At 45.9% G+C, this 24,234-nt stretch overlaps 1 protein-coding gene across 3 annotated transcripts in view; it reads right to left on the bottom strand.

The window, feature by feature from the left end:
* Positions 1-24,234, bottom strand: part of ARHGAP10 (Rho GTPase activating protein 10) — a 246,072-nt gene that overhangs the window by 172,058 nt on the left and 49,780 nt on the right. For 2 of the 3 annotated variants that reach the window (XM_037162342.2, XM_053658369.1), the window contains exons 2-3: positions 9,085-9,180; positions 8,950-9,011 (exon numbers count right to left, since the gene is read on the bottom strand). The exons of the other annotated variant lie outside the window; for it this stretch is intronic. In XM_037162342.2, coding sequence (XP_037018237.2) covers positions 8,950-9,011; positions 9,085-9,180 — 158 coding nt within the window. The remainder of the gene's footprint in view (positions 1-8,949; positions 9,012-9,084; positions 9,181-24,234) is intronic. 3 annotated transcript variants of the gene reach the window in all.

Here is a 24,234-nt window from a genome sequence, read left to right as displayed (position 1 = left end):
TGCCCAGCTCAGACTCAGTGCTCAAAAAGTCTTTGTGTTATTGATGAAGTGGGACTCTCCTGTAAACTCAGATAATATAAAGAACAGAGTTTTTGTGCAAAGGCAACACTTCCTGCTGATGGGGAAGAAGAGTACCCATAAATATACCCGCGTTGAGTCTCTGTACCCATAATCTCTGACCCAAAACAGTCTGTTGCTGTGTTCATCCAGGTCCTCTAAGAAGCAGACAAGACAGGATTAAAAATACAAGAAATTTATTAGGAGAAGCCTCTGTCAGAGAAAAGGGGGAGAGAGTCAGAGAAGGCTGGAAGAGCTATCAGACAGTGATGCAGGTCTGAGCCCAGGTGAAGAGGAAGGGGAAGGGAGGAAGGGAGGAGGGAAGGGAGGGGGAAGGGAGGAGGGAGGGGGGGGGGAAGGGAGGGGGGGGAGGGGGGGGGGGGGGGGGAAGGGAGGGGAGGGGGAAGGGAGGAGGGGAAGGGAGGAGGGGAAGGGAGGGGGAAGGGAGGGGAGAGGGAGGAGGGGAGGGAGAGGGAGGAGGGGAGGGAGAGGGAGGAGGGGAGGGAGAGGGAAGGGGGGAGGGAAGTTGGGCAGACATGTGTTAGACTACAGTACAATTCCAGGGAAAGCTCCCTCAGGTCAGAGGATTCCAGAGACCCCAGGCTTAGTCTGGTTCAGCACCCCTGCTGTGCTCACTCACTGGCTGGGGGCAGACATAAGCAGTGTAGCCTCCTAATGCAGTGATGGAACCCCAGGGCAGCTGAGCCTGATGGTCAACTGCACTCCCTGCAGCTGGAGATCTGAGAGCTGCCTTCTGGCTGCAACAGTTTCCAAAGTCCACATTCTTCCCATTGTACCACCATGACCACTGGTAGTTCTCTTGACCTCCATCATCCCTACCACCACTGTAGTCTATAGTTCATTAACTCTTATGAACTACATCATAATGAACTATATCATAATGAACTATATCACGCCACTAATCATAAGACATTCCATTATTTTACAGACTATGAAGGAAAAGCGCTAATGAAATCTTGATTTAATATCTTAACACTTACAGCTTTTATATTTATGGGAAAAGCTCTTTCATCAGAGTTAGACATATTTTATCATGTATCCTTCTTGTATATTCATTAAAAAAGAAATAAACAAACAGCTTGTTAAGATATTTCTGAAGCTTCAGAGTCTAACTCCTCTGAATCACCTCCATTTCAGTCACCGATATCTGGCTTCTGCCACATAGTTTTTTTTCTTCTTTGTTGTCAAGAATACTGGAGATGCACCCTGGCCAGGTGGCTCAGTGGGTTAGACTGTGCCACTACACTAAGGTTGAGGGTTCGATCCCCACTCAGCGCACATGTAAGAAGCAACCAATGAATGCATAAGTAAGTGGAATGGCAAATCTCTCTCCCCGCTCCCACTGCTTCCCTCCCAAAATACAAATCAATACATAAAAATATTGGCGATGCATTATTTCTTTAAAGAGTGCTTCGCCGTGGTTTCCAGGATTTTCTTTCATGCAATGACACCCCCTCTTCAGACACCGGTATTATTAGCACTTCCTTGACCTAGAGAAGGTCTCGTTAGCAGGTCTTCAAACACCCACCAGGATTCGGATTTCCTCTTTACCTGGTCCCTAAATGGTTTGGTGATTGAAATACTGAGATACTACAGCTGTCCAAACAGGCCAGAAGAAATACAACCCACTTCATGTTTCTTCATGGCTGCTGTGCATTGGACCGCAGCTATAACGACACACGCCCATTTCACCTGTGTTTAAAGCTAGGGGGGAGCGCATTAAATCTCACAAGGAGCTGAAAGCAAGGAATACTGTCTTTGGGATACCAAGTTAGGAGGATTCGATTTTAGTCTCTATCACCAACTTACGTTGGGACGTATCAAATCATTCCAGTTCACAGTTCCAGTGGTCCAATATAAATCATCCTCAGTTCTCTCTCAGCTCTTGTGTGGTTTGGGGGGCAAGGCCATACCCCTGAGTACTTCAAGACAGGATCCGAAGGCTGATTTGAGGCGCCCTGGCTCCACCCATGGTATTTTTCTCATGAACTGTGCATTCAGCTGAACTAATTCCCACTACTGGGACCACTTCCCTGAATTAGATGATTCAGGCTGGTTCCACACTGGTGTCCCTGGTGGCATGGGGGTGGGGTGGGGGAAGGAGGTGTCTGTTCTTTGCTCTTTCACGACAGTGTTGCTTGGTTTTTCAGAAGAGCTAGCTCATTCCTCAGAAGCAGAGAACACGCCCAAAGATATTAAATACAAGAAACCCAGGTTTCAGTAGGGAAGTAGGGTGTGAGGATGACGAGGCCACGAGGCCACGAGGCCACAGATGACACTGAGTCACCGAGGGAGACAGCACTGAGTCAGAGGCACGGCCTCTCCAAGAGGGGCTCCGGGTGGGGGGCCTGGCCTCTGGCCTCGGACGCCCTCACTCCTGTAGAATTTCGACTGGACTGAGTCCTCACTGAAACCTTCACAGGGTTCTAGGCCAGAAAATTCCAACTCTCAAAAGGGACCCTCTCAAAAAAAATTTTTTTTAAAGAAAGAAAAAACAGGTTGCACAATGACATCCACATCTGACTGAATTATCATGGGTTTATAAAAAAGAAAATAACAAGGTTTTGTATGAAAAAAACAATGCGGTCAAATTGTAAAGGTCAGTTTCAAGGAGAAAGAGTCTTCATGGAGTTAGGCCCCTGAAAACTTTTAAACTAAACTGAGAAATTTTTCATAAATAAATTCAAGATGGATTTCCCCCATCTGAAAATGCCCGCCAGCAGAATTTTGTACAAAAATGTAACACTTTGTAAAAAAAAAAAAAAAAACCTGATTAAAACATTCCCAATATACCATAAAAAAATACAATTAAAGGCAAATGAAACTAAAACACAATCTCTCCAATGGCACGGATGTCTGGGCACTAAACACATGACAGGAGCTCACAAGCAATGCTGAACCCAAGGTAACACAAAAATCCCCAGCAGCAGAAACCTGGGCCATTAAAATAAACAACCTAGATACAGTGCGAAATCCTTCGGAAATCGCAGGTAAACGCCAAGTTTTTTTAAGACCATTTTAACCTCGAGGTAGGCACAGCCACGGAAAGGCAGTTCCCACTCACTGCCTCCATGTGCAGGCAGCTCTGCCCCCACGGTCAGGGACGGCAGCAAGGGATTTCACTGGTGCCCTCGGCGGGGGCTCTGACTGTATTTTGGCAGGCCTGACAATACCCCGGGGGCTTATCACACACAGACCCATGAACCCCACCCCAGAGTCTCTGACTCAGCAGGTCAGGGTGGTGCCCAGGGGTGTGCATTTCTGGCGCATTCCCAGGTGAGGGTGATGCTACTGGGCCAGGGGCCACACCTGGAGAACCGCTGCCCTAGGGGTACTAAAGAGACGATTGTGAAAATTTCTACCAGAAGGTAAAAATGGTTTAGTTCATTTTAACCAACATGTGTTACTCTAGTAATATCATGACATGCTTTTGAAAATTTAGTAAGAAGAGGAAATCTGGAGCAAAAATCATGGGCAAAAAAACCCAGAAAGATATAGAAACCACTTACCTATCTGACTGTAAGATATTGGACACAATGAAAAAAGGAATGAGAAAACAGTGAAGCAAATCGGACTAAGGCTGAGGAAGCACCATTGTCTCCCCTGGAACCATGCAAACTAACAGAAAACCTCTGGACCTCAGAAGCTTCGAGCCTTCCTCAGCAGGCTGTAAGCCAAGGGCAGATCACCCAGCCAGTGTTCCCTAGCCCAGCGCTTTCTTAACAGAGGGGCAGCAGGGAGGAAGAGGGTCTCAACCACCTTCAGAGTCTGTGCATGCACAGGGTCAGCTGCTCATGTGGGAAAGGATGCAGCTGGTGGACAGGACACCCCCTCCTCACCTCTGCTTGCCAGCCCCCGTAGGCCCCAGCCCCCTCTGGATGCGAAGGGGGTGCCTTTGCACACCATCTGGCAAGCCAGACCTCCTCCCTCCTGCTGTTCTGCTTCCCTGCAGCTCCCCTCAGCCACTGGGCCTCCTGCGGCTGCCCTGGTGCGGCTGCCCTGGTGTGCCTGCCCTGGTGTGCCAGCGCTCCAGAACTGAGTGGTACTGTTTGGGAGGGCGGAACTCACTCAGACGTGCAGAGAAGCAAATACAGTGGGGAGCCCTTTTAAAAGAACATCATAAACACTACAGGGCTATTTTAAAGGTTCTTAAATTCCTGGCCAGCAGCCCACCTCCGAGAAGTACACCCTGTCCTGCAGTGGCAGAGAGAACATCTCCGGAATGCTGGTGTCCACGCCACGCAGGGCTCCCCCCTCCGAGAGCACTCCCAGGGCACAGCACAGCCACACTGGCCACTCGCTGTCCTGGCTCCCCAACTCGAGTGACAGGCTCACTTTCTCAGTCAGGGCTGGCAACAGGGCTGAGCACAGACTACTCGAAAACACTGTTCCTGAACAAGACGATCCTGGCCGTTTAAAGGACGGGCCACACCATTCAGAGTCACTGGACTGCTGTGCACAGAGGAAGACACTGTGACTGAGGAGACTGGTGTCCTTCCACTGCCTGCTCCAACAAGTCCTGTAACAGCTGCAGAGCTGGACCTGAGTGGGGGCGACAGGCAACACACCCCTCCCTCTTTTTTAAAATCAACTGGTCTTCCTCGAGGAGGAACTAACTAGTGCCGCACTCACCCTCCCTCCCCATCTGGCTGACTGCGGTTCACCGGTTCACCGGTAAACACGGCTGAGGAACCGTGGCTCCAGGATGCCTGCCCTGTCCCTACACGACAGGACGAAATGTCGTGCTTTTGGCCACCGCCCCCAGTGGACAGCTAACTCCTGAAGGGTAGGAACCACGCACTGGGCTTCACAGCATTTGGCAAAGTGCTTGCCATGGAGCAGGCACGCGACAGCATTTGTCGGAATGAGTGTATGTGTGTGTGTGTGTGTGTGTGTGTACACGCATCCCATGCAGTGCACAGATTAGGCACGTCAAGATACATAGATCTGGTGGCTCAAAACCAACAAGGAAAAATTTGTTCCTGGATCACTGAGCTTCCAGATGACTCTATCCCTTAAAACCCCAAATCCGATTTGAACATTTATTTAGGAAACAGACTGCTTTTTGAAAATATTTGGCATTGGTCTTTGCCTTCTAAAACACATATTTTTTTAACATTTTGATGATTCAGTCTTACTCACAAATACACAATTATTATACTACACCACCGTTTAATGCAGAACTTCAGAAAATCCTGATCGCTTTTGGAGATGCAGTGAGCAAGTGAGATTTTCCTAAATTCTTGGAACCCATCTTAGAATAGTTCTACCTTCATTAACAGCTGTATCATTTTGCATTCTTTTTAAAAAACTGTGGTTTTCGATATGCTGCTGGCTTATAATATTTGAAGTAAAATGAGAGTTTTTCTCAGAACGCACTGGAATCTGGCTACTGAAAGGTCATCCTTATCGCCTCGTCACTGTGCTGGCAACCTGGCAAAACCACACAGCCTCCCAGGCGTCTGGGCCGCTGACCTCCAGCTCGAACCCCACTTCTCCCATCAGCCCCTCCTGAGGGACGAGCAGGGCCACCCCCACTCCTCGCAGCCACACCCTCCACCTCGGTTCCTGCACGGAGCCCAACGTATTTTAATTCTCTCTTTACCACCTTCTCTGCAGAACCACACTGGACACTTCCTGAGACAGGTGTCTTTTCTTACTCCAAGGTCTAAGGCTGGTGTCTAGTAAAGCATTAACGACTTTTTTCATAAGTATGCGAAGCTATGTAAAAGTGAAAAGATAGCCAGAATGATTCAATACAACTGACGTGCTTAAAAAAAGTGACCACTAACTATCAAGATTAGACAGAAACACCCAAGAACATCAATATGGGTTAAGTGGCAAAGTATTAAGCTTTTTTTCACTTCATTATAGTAACTGACAATGCAGAAAACAAGTGTCATCTAGGTCCTTTAAAGCTCATAGAAAAGCATCAGGAAGCATCTTACCAAGGGGGTAGGGGAAGAGAAAGAACCTAGAGATTAAAGGAGACTTAAAAACTTATCAATACAATGTACTGTGTTTGGATCCAGGTTCAAACAAACCAACTGTTATGGGGGGAGGAGGCAGGAATGACGAAATGTGAATGAACATCAGAAAAATTTGAATATGATCTAGTTTTTATGATATTAGGGAACTGTTCTTTGTTTTCAGGTGTGGTACCTGAAAACAAGTACCCACAAGGGCACTGTGGTACAAAAGAGTTAGATGAGCTAACAAAATGCAAGAGCTACACACTAAGGTATTTATGGATGATGCTGGGATTTCTGTCAAAATAACGGGGTAGTGACGGGCGTAGGAGAAACAAGACTGGTTGTGTGGCAATGGCTGTCGAAGCCGGGTGGTAACTGCATGTGGCTTCATTATATATTTCTTCTCTACTTTGTACATGCTCAAAATTTTCCAAACAAAAAAGGGAAAAAAGAAGGAGCCGCAGCAGCAGCAGCAGCAGCAGCAGCAGCAGCAGCAGCAGCAGATGTCCTGTAAATTCTATGGTTGGCCATAGCTGCGCCCATGGCTCTCTGGCTTCGTGCGGTTTCCTGCTATCCAGCAGGTGTTGCTGTTCCCACAAAAGGGTCCAAAGAGACACTCCCATTCCTCTCTGAATTTCATGGCCTTATACAGACAACATCAAATTCTTCCGCCCTGCGCTGAAAACCAGCCTCCAACCTAAGATGGATAAGATTAAATCAATAAGTCAGCTAACAATAGCTCTGAGAACCATGCCATCCTTAGCCTGGGGCCAAGAAGACATTGCGGTTTTTTGACCCAGTCAATTCAATCCAAGGAACATGAAGCGAAAACAGAGCAGCATCAAGACAGGGATCGCTGGGTGTTCCTGCAAAGCTGAGACTCAGTGCCGATTTGACCAGACCTCTCTCCCACAGATACCAGGACGCCTCACGCCATTCTCTGTGGGAAGGCCTTCCCTCACCACTCTAGCTATAAAAGGACCCCGCCCGACTCCCTGGCCACTTACCCTTCTTTATTAAATTTTGTAGTGTTTATCACTACCCGACAACATAGTATGTGCTTATCTGTTTGTTTGTATTTTCACCTCCCCTTTCTAGACTGTGACCTCCCTGAGGGCAGGGAGTTCGCTTTGTTTGCTTCTGTGTGCAGATTCTAAGGCGATCCAATCCATATTTGCTGAATACTCAGGATCCCAGGAAAGTGCACTAAACATCAAAGACAGCTGAGACAACCATTGACACTATTCACAAAAGCTAAGGACGTGCACTTGCACCACCCACACGCTCACGCCCACTTCCTGTAGTAGAAAGGTGACGTCACAGCACTACCGCCACCTAAGATCACTCAGCCGAAAAATCGGTGACGACAGGATCACATGAATGAATAATGGCTGAACAAGTCAGTCTGTGCCAGAATAACCTAACAGGGCCACAGTACTCAATATATACCAATTATCTCAGAATTTAGGGTACAGTGAAGATTAGATTATGTTAGTGCTTTTAGGGACCTTATGTCCCTATCACTTTCAAATCAGAATCTGTGCCCCCCCCCACTTCTTCCCCTACTCCAACCCCACTGGAAAGAAATCCCACCAGATACTATCCATAAGATTACAGTAACATGAAGAAAGCTGGCAAAGAAGGTGGATGGTGCCCTGGCCAGGCGGCTCAGTTGGCTGGAGCACCATCCTGTCCAACAAACTTGTGGGTTTGATTCCCAGTCAGGGCACATACCTAGGTTGTGGGTTCAATACCCATAGCTAGTTGGGGTGCATATGGGAGGCAACCAGTTGATGTTTCTCTCTCACATCAGTGTTTCTTCCTCTTTCGCTCTATCAAGTCAGTAATATATCCTAAGGTGATAATTAAAAAGAAGGAAAAAGGAAGAAGGAAGGAGGAAGGAGGGAGGAGGGAGGAGAGTAACAGAGTCTCATACACAGAGTTGATGTGAAAATTAAGTGACTTACTATTCGGGAAACAGCTTAGACCAGTACTGGGCACAAAGCAGAGGTTAACTAACTTAGCTACCACGTTCAATATCATTACCACCACCACAAACATATGAACGCACTCAGACACACTTTAACATGATTCCAGGTAGTACTCATCCTCAAAAACATAGAAAAAACTAGTGTGTCCTTTTATTAAAATCTAAAAAAACAGGTGAGACTAGGTAGTGTGTCTTAATCCATTTCCAATTCTACTGGGAACCTCTGGGGGACAAAGGAGCGCCAGTCAGTAAGAGGTAAATGCAAGCTTGTAAGGAAGATAAGCAAGTATCATTTAATACACTCGAAATGCATGGCTGACGTAAATAAGACCATCCACTGGACGCACTCAGCATGGCATCAAGCACACATAGGAGACCCGATGAAGGGCAGCTCTTATTACTGCTGGGACCATGAATGTCAAGGCAAAGCAGGATGTCACACACTTCCAGGCCTGAGTTCTCTCCCACTCCACACAGCCTCGAAATCTATAGATTCAACACCACCCTGCCTGCCCTGTGCGCGCGCGCACACACACACACGCACGCACGCACGCACGCACGCACGCACACCTGCCTTTCTGCTTTTATCTTTTTGATATGTTAATGTTCTGCATGAGACGCAATTTAAATGAAAATGCTCTACCGCTTATACGAGCCTGGGTGGCCCTGGTAAGTCCAACCTACTACTTTTCCAGATAAAAAAACAGGTCTAGGGGTCCAGCAGTCTGAGATCTCGCCACGGCCAGCGCCATGGCCAGCACCACAGCACAACTGAAACTCCGAGCTCCGGAAACCTCTCTGCACCATGTCCACCGTGGATGGTGCACCAAAGCTCCACCAGAACCAGCATGGAAACCCGGGTTTTCCCTGATTAAAGCTGGACTCACTCATCTACATCCCACGACTCACCATGATTTCTCTCTGTTCTTCCAGGTTCTTCAAAAAATTAGAAAATTCACGCAAGGAAGCATCTGTCAAGAGAGAATAATGATTACTTGGCAGACACAGCAAAGGACAGCAAGCCCGAATCCCACCCTCACGTACCTATGCAGCGTTCATCATCGGTCTCCGCGTCCCCGATGAACTCAAATTTAAAGTCTCTGAGTGAGTGGGCAAACTTCCGCTGGGCTGCCGAGAGACCTGGAGAGAAAGACTTGATCATGACTTGGGTCCTTGTTGTACAGTCCAAGCTGAGACGACAATTATTCCTCCTACCGGCAACACAGCTGAGGAACTCTCCGCCCCTCAACCGGCCAAGAGGCACGACTCGACTACTGCACCACGGGGTCCATCTCCCTCTATCTGGTGCCCCCGCGGGCTTGCTTGTCTTCCACTCTCCATCCCGGCAGAGGGCAGGTGCTGGGGAGCTGTTTACTGCCTCCACAGCCTCTTCTTCCTCAGAGATCTCCCAGCTTCCCCTTGCTCCCTAAGGCACTTTCCCATTCTCTGCTTCATCAGGTCAGTGCTTGACTGATTTCCTCGGGCTGTGAACACACACCCCCTGGATAGTGTCTTCCAGGGCTCAGTGAGATCTGGCTGGCTGCCACGGTTTCAGATAGAAGCGTCTCAGGTAAAGATTGGCACTTACAGAACAGTCATGGGGTTGTAAGGTACTGCATAAAAGATGCAGTCAATAATACTGCAATAACTAGGTGTGCTGCCAGGTAGGTACTGGAAGTATTGGAGAAAACACTTGGAACATATAAGATTGTCTAACCACTGTGCAGTACACCTGAAACTCATGCAAAAATACCATATGTTGTCGTGTATAATGTGCACCCATGATTTTTGTACACATTATACATAAGATTATTGTACTTAACAATTGGTATGTGGTTGTTATCTCCATGTGTGATGCACATCCTTATTTTTCCCTCAAATCCTTGGGCAAAAAGAGTGCATTAAACACAGCAAAATATGGTAATATTGGATGTCGGTGCTTTGCTTTTCAAGCAGACTCTGCAGCTCTCCCAGCAAGAGACAGAGTCTATCTTCCAACCCCTTGACCCCGGACAGGGCTTGCGGCCAACAGAACGTACAGAATGTTTCCCTCTGCTAATTCAGAGCCTCTACCTCAGAAAGTTTTCTACATCTTTGCCCGACTCCGTGTAAACAAGTACAAGCAAACCTCCTGGTTGATGAAAGACGTGTGACTTAGTCACCGTATTACTGTCCCATCAGTCAGATGGGACAGAAGCAGAGTTCCCCACACAGGTAGGAAGCAGTCAAGACAAGACCGTACTGTTAAATTTTTAAATATTTAAAGACATAGAAAGGCCCTGATCAGTGTGGCTCAGCTGGTCAGGCATCAGGGCACATGCCTGGGTTGTAGGCCAGGTCCCTGGTAGGTACATGCGAGCGGCAACCAGTCACTGTTTCTCTGTCACATGGATGTTTCTCTCCCTCACTTTCTCCCTCTGCTCCCGTCTCTAAAAAAAATTAAACTTTAAAGAAAAAATAAAGACTCAAAAAAGGAAGATAAGCACACAGAGAGAAGGTATAAATAGCTACTACACAATGAGGTAAGGCAGAACCCCAAGAAAAAACTGGGAAAAACACTGGAATCGGCCCTTCAGGAAAACAAGTGAAGGAGATACACCTGGCCTACATGTAACCATATCAAAAGATGCTCGGACTCATGAGTGATAATAACAGTAAAAAGTGAAACCTCGAGATGCCTGACACACCCATCAGACTGGCAAAACCTCCTAAGTCTGGAAACCTCAAGTGTCAGTGGGAGCCTGTCCGTGCAGCGACAGATAGCCTCAGACCCGGCCGGTGACGGGTGAGAGCGAAGGTGGGCAGGATTACTCGTTATGGAGTTTGGCGTTGTCTATCCAACCTGGGGACACCCTACAACCCAGACTTTGTTTTCCTAAGTAAATTCCCAAGATAAACTCTAGCGAATGTGCACTTTGTAGACTAGAAAATCCACAGCCCTGATCACAATAGTAGGCAAAATAATAGCCAAACACGAAAAAACCAATACCAATCAACAGAACAAGCAGCTAAGTTACACTACAACGAAAAATTCACAGAGCAACACAAATGAATCTCAGTTTGGAAGGAGCCAGTCACAGAAGAATACACACAGTAAGGTTCTTTTACATAAAATTCAAGACAAGCCACACTACACTTAAGTTTGGGTCAAAGTACAGATGGGTCACTAAGTCACAGAACAGCAAGTGAATGGCTATCTCCAAAGTCACACGGTGTTTCACACGGGAGCCGGTCAGCGCAACGCAGTCCCGAAGCTACACGGGGAATAAGAGGAGAATTTCTGGTGCTGGGTCTGTGGACATTTGCTTTATTATTCTTCTTTAAAATGCACATTTATTTCATATACTTCTGTATTCTTGCCAAAATTTTCACATTAATAGAAAAATGTTTAAATCATATAAAAGCAGAGCCTAGCTATTTATAGGCCGCTCAAAAATCACTCAGTTTCTATTGTAATCTAGGCAACCACAGGACTGTTCTCTCAGGTCTAGCCACACTGGCCTGTTCTTGGTTCACACAGGCCAAAGTCATTCCAGCCCGAGAGCTCATGAACTGGCGGCTCCCTCCCCACCCCCACTGCCACCTGACGGGTCCTTCTGAACACTGATGGCTCAGCTAAGAACCTTCCCTCCAACCATCCTCTCTAAAATAAAGTCACCCCTCTGTCCTAAGCCCCTCTCTCTTCCTTGGCCATTTTATTTTCTTCATAGCACTTATTACCTAACATAACCTTATTTAGCCACCAATGACTTGGGGCTATTCTCCCCTCTAGAATATCGCGCCCCTGAGGCAGCCCCTGCGGCCTGCGGCTCCCCATGTCCCCGACATGGGGCCCACGGCAGGCTCCTTCTGTCGTAATTTATATCAGGCACGTATTTCCACACATTAATAGTGTGTGGGTTTATTATTACTTGTAATATATATTACAAATATATTTATTTGTAATATATATATTTGTGCACATGTACATATTTATGTTTATATTTACTTACACGTATCATATATATATTATTTTTTATATTACCAATGCTGGTATAAATTATATTCTCCCTCTTGAGCTGTTTCCTTTGAGCATTTTATCCAAAATACCCAGTCAGGTCACCTTAAAGACCATGGTTCTATGATCAATGTAGGAAGCTCTATGGAAAGTTAAAACTTAAATACAGCAGCTTTGAATATTTATTTCATAATTTCTAATTCTGTGAGTGGAAATGTTTATGACATAGCAAATTAAATCTGGGTTCGATTACATAGCTATTATATTTCTTCTCTGTAAGAAGCATGCTTTTGTCTAACTTCTGCACTAAGTATTGTAGTCACATCAATTCATTGTAGAATATAACCATTTTCCTCACTCTTTCCCTTTTTGTTGACTTCCTTCTGGTGTTATTAGAGTTCATTATGCAAAACTTTTATTGTTTAAAAATTTGACTATCCCAAACTCCATTCCTTTTAATCATCACGAATTCATCATCTTTCCACTGCTTAGCATGTTTTGAATGTATTTCTTCTCACATGTAGTTTACACTTTCACAGGTAACTACTGCTGTGCTCAACGTAATATAAAATCATAAGACAGGTTACTAGGTTTACTAGAGTCTATAAAATAAACACAAAGTTGCTTTGTGCAAAGGATAATGCTTGTTCCAATACCACTGCACATGAAACTCACCCAGTCTGAATTCACTAGTCACAAAGGCTGGTAATATCCCTCCTACTGAGCAAAGATGGGGGGTGGAGGGCACTAGTCAGAACAACCTTTACTGAATGTTTAATCACTTACGTCATTTACTTTCATAAGTGGTTTATACAGTTGTATCATTTACTTGACTACTGTATCATTTACTTTCTATAATCAGCCTCCAGGTAGGTGTTGGTGCTACCTTATCTGAAGTAGGTTCAGAGACAGATTAGAGACTTGATCAAGGTCACAGACTTTTTAGACTGCTGGTAATAAGTCCTGGAGGCAAAGAATAGTTTTCTCAAGCTTCCACAAATGTCCTTTCTATTACATCATTCCAACTTTCAAGAGATTTCACATCATTCCCAGGTCCTTCACCCAGAGGTCGACTAGTTATCCAAATGGTTCAAATGCAGAATTCTAACCAAATGGAAATTCACTTGCCTGGGCCTCCGTGCCCAGCCCCCATCCTCTCCCGCCCACTAATTCCGGAATACTCTGAAGCACACTGCTCTCCTGAAACACCTTCGAAGCTGACGTGACTCCGAGTAGTGGACAGGACCAAGCCAGAGTGTGCACAGAAACCACAGCTAACTTGAAAGACTTCATGTAATCTGCACTCTTCAAATGAGCTGGCCACTTCAAAATCTCCCACACCGGAATTTTTAGATCCTCAGTCTGTAGACAAATGGGAGAGAAAACCACAACCAGGGCCTTTGCAGGGCAGGAGCAGTTTGAGACATGAGGCATTATAACTGGGACCTGCTGAGCTTGAGAAGGAAGACACCACATGCAAAGATCCGAGCCCAGCTGCAATCCATATTCACAGAGCCTCCAGACACTGGCCAAGCTGCCGCTGCTCACCCTTGATGACTGTGCACGAGGAAACTACTTCTCATAGCACAGCCACCTATTGAGGGTTTACAGTTAAGACCGTGAACTATCAGACACATAGAGGCGTTTGGAGGTGAATGGGGTACCTTTCTACTGAGGTTGCTCTGCTCGAACTGAATTTCTAGGCAGACCCCTGGGTATGCTCTAGCCCCTGAAGTTACAAGCCTGACCTGCCTAATAAGGTTGTCATCTCCTACAACTTTCCACCCCATCAACCAAAGCAGTAATGGGGACATTCGAGGACATGTTTTTGAATTCTGGGCTTGAACAGGAAAAATGACCCAGCAAATAAACGCACCTTTCTCACACATTACATTTAAAGTACAGGATTCTTCACAAACCATACTGGATTCTGAAACCTTTTTAAAACTAGGCAAACTGCACCTAGCAGCTCACATTCCTTTGCATGTAGAGACCTAAATTACTAGATTAGCAACTATGCAAAAATTCTGCCAAGGGAACCTCTGCCACCATTCTGCACATCAAAACATGTCGCAGAATTCTTCAATGTTTTATTTAGAGAGAAGCAGGGTACGGACTCTGAGAACTTAATATCCTTCACGCCAGATTCATGCCAAAGAAATAATGCTGATGTTAATCCAAGTGCCCTGGAAGGGAAACAAGATTCCTCTAGGACTGCAGACCAGCTTCACATTTTGCTTCGTGTTTTCCACATTTACGAATGCAGCAGCTGCACTTTACACAAGAACAGCGTTGTGGCCTCTCTGTATGTGTAAAAAAAAAAAAGAAAGTAAATAACTCACTCTGTAGATATAAGAAGATGTGCAAATATTTCACAAGCCCGAAATGCGTTTCTGGGCTAGTCGAGGCCTGAAGGGCAAATCACAGGCCGCTCTGGGAGCAGCTCGTGGGCCAGCAAGGTCTCGGAGCTGTTAGGTTAAGGCACTCCTAGCCCTAACTCCCAAATCCAGCCCAACCGGGGTGTTTGTGTAGTGAGCCCTTCTTAATCACTGAAAAAATAGAGTCTAATGTCACTAGGATTGATGAATTTATGCGGTAAAAGGAAACTAAGCTGAGTCCACAAAGATCCAAGCACCCCGGACAGATGCATAAACCTGGATGGAGCTGGCTCAAGAACTAACACAGCACGTTACAGATGGCCAGATCCTGTTTACTAACACAGCCAACTGATCACAAAGAAGCCCTCCAAAGCTGGGAGCGAGCTGGGAACTGCGCGCAATCCCACAAGGAGGGCCGGGTTGGAGAACACCACCCAGCCTCACCCAGCTTTCAAGTGTACCATGCACATTCGGCAAAGGTGGAGCCGACGCAGGCTGGGTCCTGGGTACAGAAAGCACCTACCGCACAGGCTAGTGCGTAAGAAGGGCAGGCTGGCAATCACCTGCCCCACTCGTTTTCAAAGTGTCTCTGGCCACCGATCCCTTTGTTCAAAGAGAATCTTATTCAGCGTGAGAACAGAAAATACAGCTAACACTTAAGTATTAGTTTCCTACAGTTGCTGTAACCAACTTCCACAAACTTAGTGGTTTAAAATGACACAAATCTATTACCTTATAGTTCTGGCGGTCAAGAGTCCAAATTGCGTCTCACAGGGCAGTGTGCTCCCTCTGCAGGCTCCAGGGCATAACCCATTTCCTTGCCTTTTCCGGCGGCGCCTAAAGAATGCCCCAATTCCTCAGCCCACAGTCCCCAGCCGCCAGGCTCCTCACTGCAACTTCTGTCATCACATCTCTTTCTCTGACTACTTAGAGGACAACTGTGATTACAATGGGCCCACCAGGATGACCCAGGCTACCCTCAGCATCTCAAGGTCCTTACTTTAATCCCATCAGCAAAGTCCCTTTTGCTGAGTGAAATCACATATGGGTCCAGGAAATCAGAAAGGGACATCTCTGGAGGGCCACTTTTGGACCCACCATCCCTTGTAAGGTTGGGTGTAGCTACATTTATGGATTCATTTAAGTATTGCAACTCTACGAGGCAGGCTCTATTATTATGCCCACTTTTGGGGGGAGCAAACTGAGACACACACACATAGGTGAAGCAACTTGGCCAAGATCGTACAACCAGTGGGTAGTACAACCAAGAGATCAGCAAAGCTGCTCAGGTAGAGGCCGGATGAAGACCTCCCCTCAGCGGGTCCCTGCCTCCCACAGACTAGTCCCCAGACAGCACCCTGCACAACACAACCTGAAAACCAGTGACAGAGTCTCTCCCCTTCACTTGACAGTTGGGATATGAAAGCACAACTCTGGACAACTAGTTCCGTGGCACACACCTAGTTCAAGGAGAGCTTTGACCAGAGCCCAGGTTTCATTTTAGAATCCGACGTTCAGTACAACCGTGGGAGGCACAGGAAGACAGTAACAGGTGCACCTAGGAGTGAGGAATACACAGTCCAGCAGTTGGATGGCATGTCCCAGAGATCGGCTGCAAAGGACACGTGGGGGGGAGGGGGGGCAGTGGAAGTGCTTAAGTACGAAAAATATGTCCAGGCCAAAACACTCTCACCCTGCTCCTTCTTAATTACGCTTCACAGAAAATGAGAATGGCTGGCCCTGGCTGGTGAAGCTCAGTGGATTGAGCGCGGGCCTGCGAACCAGACAATCGCGGTTCGATTCCCAGTCAGGGCACATGCCTGGGTTGCAGGCTGGTTCCCTGCAGGCCAGTTCCCAGCAGGGGACACACAAAAGGCAACCATACATTGATGTTTCTCTCCCTCTCTCCTTCCCTTCCCCTCTAAAGATAAATAAATAAAATCTTTTTAAAAAAAAAAGAAAATGAGAATGGCTGACAGGCTGACGAACTGCCAAGACTGGATGCTGAACATCAGGATGGCCTCACATGTACAGGGAAGCACCTAAATCTGAGTGTCAAAAGCTGGCGGCACTCCAGACTTACTTATTTAGCCACTCCATTAAAACTCTCATTTCAGTCTCTCAGACCCTCTGGTTACCACCAGTCCCATTATTCCCTATTGTCAATGGCCTCATCTGAAGTATCTTCCTGACCCCTGGAGGCATTTGGAGACCAAGTCATGGCCTCATTTAAAGAACTTTAGCAGGGAACGTATTCTTAGAGACAATTTAGTGTAAGGATCTAATTTTACAGATGAGAAATCAAAGGAACAATGAACTAGAGGCAGTTCGGTTTATGAAAACAAGAAAGGCACTGTGACCCCACAGGCCTAGGTCCCGATACTATCGCTGTCGCAACGCAAGTATTGTGGCTCTGGGCAAGACACACATCGAATGTACTGAAATTTCCATCTATAAACTAAAAATAATCAGTGTCATATCTAACTAACAGGTGACCTCTCACTTTCTGAAGGAATTTGCTTGACCCCGAGTCCCCACTTCCTACACTGGGAGGCGCTGTAGCATGTGACCCGACCCAAAGTTCACAGGGCGGAATGAAGAGGAATAGGCAGCTGACCCCAGAACTGCCCCCAGAGGCCAGCCTGAGACACAGACACCTGGGAAATGTATATACAGAGAAAAAGAGAGGACCCAGATGCCACAAAATGCTAAACAATTGGTGGCTCTAGGAAAGGGTATAGGACCGTTCCTTACTCTGTTTTTTATTGTTTTCACAGATCAGGGATTTAAGCTCAATGGCAAAACACAACACCCTTCACACATTTCGCTACTGAATATAGCAACTTGGCAAACAAAGTGGTTTCAATAACTTGGCAAACAAACATCTTCAAGACAGGGGAGAGAAAAAGAAAAAGAAAACCATGAACAGGGACAATGTCCAAACAAGGTACCTTGTTAACCACAGTACACGCGTAAGGCCCGAAACAAGTATCAGTAGAGGTTCAGATGTCAGGTGTTATTCTGGGCGAATGCATGTGAGTTTTCCACCCTTCTGACGTTACAAGAAACCCAGCTGTCCAACAGAACTAAGATACTCCATAACCACCCCATTTCTCTCAAATGCTTTAATATTTATTCTCTTTAAAAAACAATTTTTAGGAGGGTAAAACAAGACTCACTAGAAGAGCCCCTAGCATCTTCTCTCCTGACCTCTGCTCCTAACATAACTTGGTCCTCGCCGAGTGCTTCATGTCTTGCGATTGCCCTTCCTCTTCTGTATCACACCAGTTCTCGCGGTGGGAACTGTGGCCGCCCTGCCATTGTCCGGCAGGACCCTCCCATCGTCCTCACCTTAGTTTACGACATTCTTTCAACTTCAGTGCCCACTGCTTTTTCCCCTTATTTCCCAAATTAAAGTTTGCAAGAGAATCACATTGGCCCAGCTCATTTTCTTCCCACAGAAGGCCACGACAGTAGCTGTTGTATGGCCCACCCCAGTCAATGGAGTCAGCCAGCTCAGGGACAGGACAGATGTCACATGGTTCTCCGAGTGCTTTCTGCTCAGCAGGAGCTGTGAGCAGAGCCACTGTTCCCGGTAGGAGTTGTGACCTATGAGGTCAGCAGATGCCACAAGAGACAACTCGGTTACCAGGCCAGCAAATGAAAAACAGTTTTTTTAAGACTCTCCTATGTTAACATGTAACATTCCACAAAAAGCCCGTAAGGGCGGAAACCAGCCCCTCTGAAAAACTGTGGCAGGGAGGGCCTGAGTCCATTTTCACAGGATAAACTATGTTCACCATAAAGAAATGGCAACACTCATCACTGACCAGAAAATTCTTCCAAACCCAGTGCTTCCAAATGGCTCAAGCGTGTGCAGTAACCATCTACTATTTATTTAGCACTTCCTATGCCTGTATTAGTTCATTCAATTCCCACTGGACCCGATTAGGAAAGCAACTGTCACTGCATGTTACAGGCGAGCACAGGAAGACACAGACCGGGCACACTGGGTGAAAAGGTCAAGGTGGGATTTGAACCTGGAGCCAGCTCTCTGTAAACCATCACAGCAGGCGGCCTCGCCATAGGAACAAAAACTGCCCCAGCCACAGTTGGGCCACAAGACTTTCCTTACAACGCCTTTACAGAATGGACGTAAGTTGTTGCAATACCTTGATCCTGTTGTCCTGCTAGAAGAGAGGTGAGGAATAAAAAAAAATTTTTAAAGGCTTCCTTTCTGGGGAAGAGAAGTTTTCCAAGCAGAAGGGCAGGGTGACAAGTGCCACCCTGAGGAGCACAGGGCCCTGTTAGAAGAAGAAACACAGTAAACTCACAAAAGTAGTGGTTAGAAAAGGCGTGTGTGGGCTGGGCAGTGAGGTCTGACTCTGGGTTTCCTGCTTCCTCAAGGGCAAGGTCAACTTTTACCAAGATCCCAGACAGCACACCAACACAATCCAAGCTTCTTGGGACGGACTCTGGACACACTCTGAACCTCCCAAAAACTACCCGTGTTCAAGGAGGGAGGGGGTGCCACACAAATTAACACACACGATCAGTGTGTAAAAATCACTGGAACTGTGAGAAAGACAGAAGTCCACAAACAGCAGTAAGTCCCCCAAGTCTTAACCAATGGTTCTTTGTATGTTCTTTACACTTTTCTGTATTTTCTAAATAGTCTTCACTCAGCATAGGTTACTTTTATGATTAAAAAAAAAAGTGGTTAAAGCCAAAACAAAATGATACCCAACTACCAGGAAAGTCAGAGGCGTAAAATAGCGTGGCAGTGAAGGTTATTTTGTGGTCACCTTGACCGGACCACTGTAGGCCGAGGTATCCGGTCAAATCTGACTTCCAGGCGTGTCTGAGAGGTGTTTCCGGCAGGGACTCACGCTTCAGTCGGTCCACTGACCGAAGCGGGTGCCCTCCCCAGTACGGGTGGGCATCATCCCATCTGGTAGAGACCCAAATAAAACAAAAATACAAAAGAAATGTGACTTCTTTCTCTCCGCCTGACTGTTTGAGCTGAGACATCGGTCCTTCCTGCCCTTGGACTTGGACAAGGACTTACGCCATCGACGGTCCTGGTTCTCAGCCTTCGGACTCCACGGAGTGTACACCACCGGCTTTCCGGCGTCTCCAGCTTGCAGAGGCAAATTTCTAATCATAAGACTTCTCCACCACCACACTCATAGGAATGAATTCCTTACAATAAATCTCACTTCATATGTCTATGTACAGGAATACTTCCCACTGGTTCAGTTTGTCTGGAGAACCCTGGCAAACACAGCGGCCATGTTTAAAGGCAGGATTCCCAGACCAGGGCTGTGACTTGAACTACACAAGTGTGAACTACATGCCCCTGGTAAACCCAACTTCCTAGGGAGCAGTAACCCCATCACACACTGTGAGCTCATACTTACTCTAGCCTTGTTTCACCACACAAGTGTTAAAGTGATGGTCAGGGCTTCAACGGGGAGCTACCATGACAAGACAGAAAGGGGACAGAAGAGAGTTCCCACAGGAGAACTCTGGTGGACCAAGGCCAGCCCTTGACAGCCAGACTTAGGATAGGATTCAGAGTCGCAAATAGGAAATGGTGAAACCAGGAATAACAGAAGGCCCCCTCATCACTATAAGCTGTTCAATTAAGTAGCAGAACACTGAAGATAAAGAAGAGGCCAGAGGTGGTCTAAAGACCCTAGGGGAGAGTCAACAAGGCAGGGTACTTTTACCAAGATCCCAGACAGCACATCAACACAATCCAAGCTTCTTGGGACAGACTCTGGATGCACTCTGGATAGGATAGCTGGTCCCCTGGGTGACCAGCTGGGGAACCAGGAAGCAAAGACAGGTGCTAGACTTGAGGAAGTCAAGAAAGGTGAGCCACCCCCCCACACCAGGATGGCTCTACTTGACCCCAAATGTAAAATCTCTGAGGTCAAGGATTTCTCTATCCATCTGGTTTACTGCTGTAGCCACAAACCCAAGCAAACAGGGGATGTGCCACTAATATATGCCAGGTTAATGAAATAACAGACCCGGTCAAGATGAACTCAAAGACTTTCCAGACTGATGTCACAGGGACCCAACATTTCGGGCTCAGTCCTCAAAAGATGGAAGAGTCACTGAGGGCTCTGTGTCTGGGCTACTGCCCTCACCCACATTCCGAGCACCACAGAGAGGTCTGCGGTATGGTGACAAAGCCCTATTCTCAGACTTACATCCGCATGAATAAAGTCACATCTGTACCCCTCAGACCCAATGCAGTCTCTGGCTGAGCCACGATCCCCACAAACAGGGGACTCTGCCCTGCCACTTCCAGAGTTTATAAAGATCTGATGCAAAAGAAAGATGGTTAATGTAAAGCTTCTTTTAAAACTTAGCGGTCATATATAAGACATTCTCAACCCAAATTCTGATGCAAAACTTGTAAGACTGATTGCACATTTAATTTCATCTTTACCTTTTTTTTTAAACCTTGGGGCTATTTAAAAATTCATCATTATCATCAATGTAATTCGCCAAAAAAATAGTAACTAATAACATGCAATTCAGCCTACCAATAAATTAAATTTTAAAATAACATTTTTTTACCCAATGACCAACACTATTTTAAAGAATGAAACTCAGCAGTTGCAAGCCAATAGGTAAATGGCCCCTTTCACATACTGATTAGGGGAGAACAAAAATGAAGAATGTGCACCCACCACTCCTCTCTTCTTCCCCCTCAAAAACGGGAGAAGAAAATAACCTGGTATAGCAAATGGATAAGTTTATTTTGTGCCTAATAAAACAGATACAGTATGCACAGTGGTCACAGAGAAAACACTCAAACAACTAGTATGACTGGTTAACAGCAGTCATCTCAACCTCTGAAATCTGACATATTTTAAGAACAACGTGAGGTTAGGTGTCCTCTGGAAATCCTTACCACAAAGCTCTGTGGCCTACAGTGCAGCACAGTGACCAGGAGTATGGGCTCTGGGGTCAGACCCGGGCTCACACAGTAGTGTCACCAGTGACTGGCTGGGTGACCCTGAGCAGGTGACAGCCTTTCTGAACTTTGGTTTCTTCCCCGACAACTTGGGAACAATACCAGATTTTACGTAACAAATTGCAGTAAAGAAAAATAATGAATCCAAGATTACTAAGTTATCCTGTCTGGGTGACAGAAAACAGTGGGACCATTAAAAAGAGAAAGGGAAGTCAAGAGAGGAAGCCAGTTTAAGGTGAGGAAACAAATAACTGCATTTTAGGTATTTCAGAAAGTAGCATATTAATCGAAAAGAAGTTCTGAAAAGCAGCTGCAGATAGTGGTCAAGGCCAGAGGCTTGTACTGTCTACCTGCAGAGAGGTGATTGGAGAGAAATAAAGGGTGTTTATTTTTAAGAGGAGAAGATACATAAATTCTAGAGATGAAAATAGAAGTAAACTACAAAGATGACTCCAAATGGAGAAAGGAGGAGTTAGAAGAAGAGAAGACTCAGAAAAGGCCTCCATAGTGAGGGGCAGGAAGAGTGCAGATTCAGAGCAGACACTGAGAATGCCCAAAAGCGCCAAACATTTTGTCAGGCTGTCAGATTCTGGCAAGAGGTCGTCCTCTGACAAATCCTCCTGATGCCTCCCTTTCCCATAACCCCCTACACATCCACTCTCCATCCAAAATGTCCCGGGGATCTGTTTACTTCTCTGTCTCCACTGTTAATCCGGCCACCACCCTCTCCTGACTGGCCGCTCAGCTTCCACTCATTGCCCATCAGCCCAATTCCCACACAGCAGCAGCAGCAGTTAACCCAAAGTATAAATTGGCTCTCCTTACTGCCCCGCTGAAATCCTTCTACATCAATTGTTGTACTCAGGATACAGCCCAAGCTCCTCCCCAAAGCTCTAAAAGACCCCACATGATCTGGTGCCTGACTGGCTGGCTCTCCAGCCTCATTCATTCACCACCCTGAGCTCAGGGATGAATCAACCCAGCTTTTATCAGGCTCCCTTCTATTCCTGGAATGGGGACAAAAAAGCTGAAGTGCTTTCTTTTTGGGGGGTCTCTGTACATACACTGCCTTCTGCCCGGAATCCTCTTCTCCAGCCTCCTCCAAAACTCAAGTACAACCTGCATTAGAAATGGTCCACAAGCTCCAGCGGGCTCACCTCTGATGGCTTTTATAATGAGGGCTCGAGTTACTAGCTGAATAGATGGTAGAAGCACACAGCTGCAGCACATTCTAACTGCAACAGGTTTTTACTCTAAATCCGTACCTAACTGAAATGACTACCCTAAGATATGTAAGAAATCACTGCCTGACCAAAATATACTGACCAAAGATCTACATGCTCCTCAAGTATATTTTCCAGTTAAACTTTTTATTACTATTATTCTAGGTTTACTTACATTATTGATGACCCTGCTCCCACCAAACCGCACATACAAGCAAAGGAATGGTAAGGACACTGATGAATTTTTCTGGCCCATTAAGACTTCCAGGTTTTCAGTTCAAAGGACTCCGAGCAAGACGTTAGCCAAGTCCCTTATTCTCCAAGCTACGTCACAGAAAGTAAATTATCACAGGGACAGTTAGTGTAAAGGGGGCCAGCTGGAAGCTGAATCAGAGATGGAAAGCTTCCAAAAGGATATACTGAGGTTCCCTGTATTTTTCTGCAAGTGGATAAAACAAAAACATAAATTCCTTCCCAATTATATTTAAAATGCACTGTCTGCCAAATATAACCTTAGAAACCACAGGATCAAACCTGTTAAGTTACAAACCTGACTAATAAGACATCCTCATATCAAGTCTGATTATACACCACAGCACTTGACCACGACTTTCTGGAGGTAAAATACACGATCAAATACAGTAAAATTCTGTAAAAATTACTGTACTTGATCAATTTTTTTCAAAATTGAGTTGCGTAGTTTCTAATATTTATTATCTCCCTTTTAACAAGAATTCCTATAGCATAAACTCCCATAAATGTACTTTATTTTCCCTCTCTATTCCAAGTTTGATATGTAATTTTATTTTAAATATTTTCCTTCTTACTTTTGTGGCCTCTATTTTGGATCATGATTTTGAATTCTGTGTATTTTTAAGTAGTCAATTTTTCCATTATTTTTGCAAATATTCTGGTGAAATAGCTTCTAATTGTCCTAAATGTGATTTTTTTTCCTTAAAAAAAAAAAAAAAAAAAAGAACTTAATTCTGGCATCTCTGCAACATTCTGTTCCTTTGTTTCCCCAGGCCGTGTCTGAACCAGAGTCTCAGGTCACACTTTTATTACCTAATACCACCAACAATCACCCTGCTTATTTTTCTTTTTCAAAACTTTAACATTTCATAATTCTTCCCAACAGCAGTAAGTATCTAGTGTGATGATGAATATTTTATATAACTATTACCCAAATCCTGAGAAGCATCCTATGGGGTAGATACTCATTCTATGTCCATCTTATCAATGGGGCCAAGTGGGGGTGGGCCAAGCACTTAATAGGTCATCAGTAAACCCCAAATCAAACCCAGGTCTGATCCCCAACTCACGATCTTGCGTCCTCAGACTCTGTTTGGCAGAGTTACTTACTCCCACACTAAATAGCACTTAATGGCAGAGCAAATCCATGTGGCATATCCTCACCTGGCTTCAAATCCACTAGAGGCTTGGAAACCTGACATACCCACATTGCTAAGAACTGGGTGACGAGAACATTTCATCGTACAGGAGGCCAGTGCTTTTCAAACTGCCAGATCCTGAACTGTTTGTCCCAAGGTCCCTGAGAGACAAGGATTTTGGATAAAATGCAAATGAACCAAGTCACCAAGT

This window comes from Artibeus jamaicensis, unplaced genomic scaffold (genome assembly GCF_021234435.1).
Source record: "Artibeus jamaicensis isolate MK-2021 breed Jamaican fruit bat unplaced genomic scaffold, CSHL_Jam_final scaffold_537, whole genome shotgun sequence".
Taxonomy (NCBI): Eukaryota; Metazoa; Chordata; class Mammalia; order Chiroptera; family Phyllostomidae; genus Artibeus; species Artibeus jamaicensis.
This window is presented reverse-complemented; position numbering and strand designations above follow the sequence as displayed.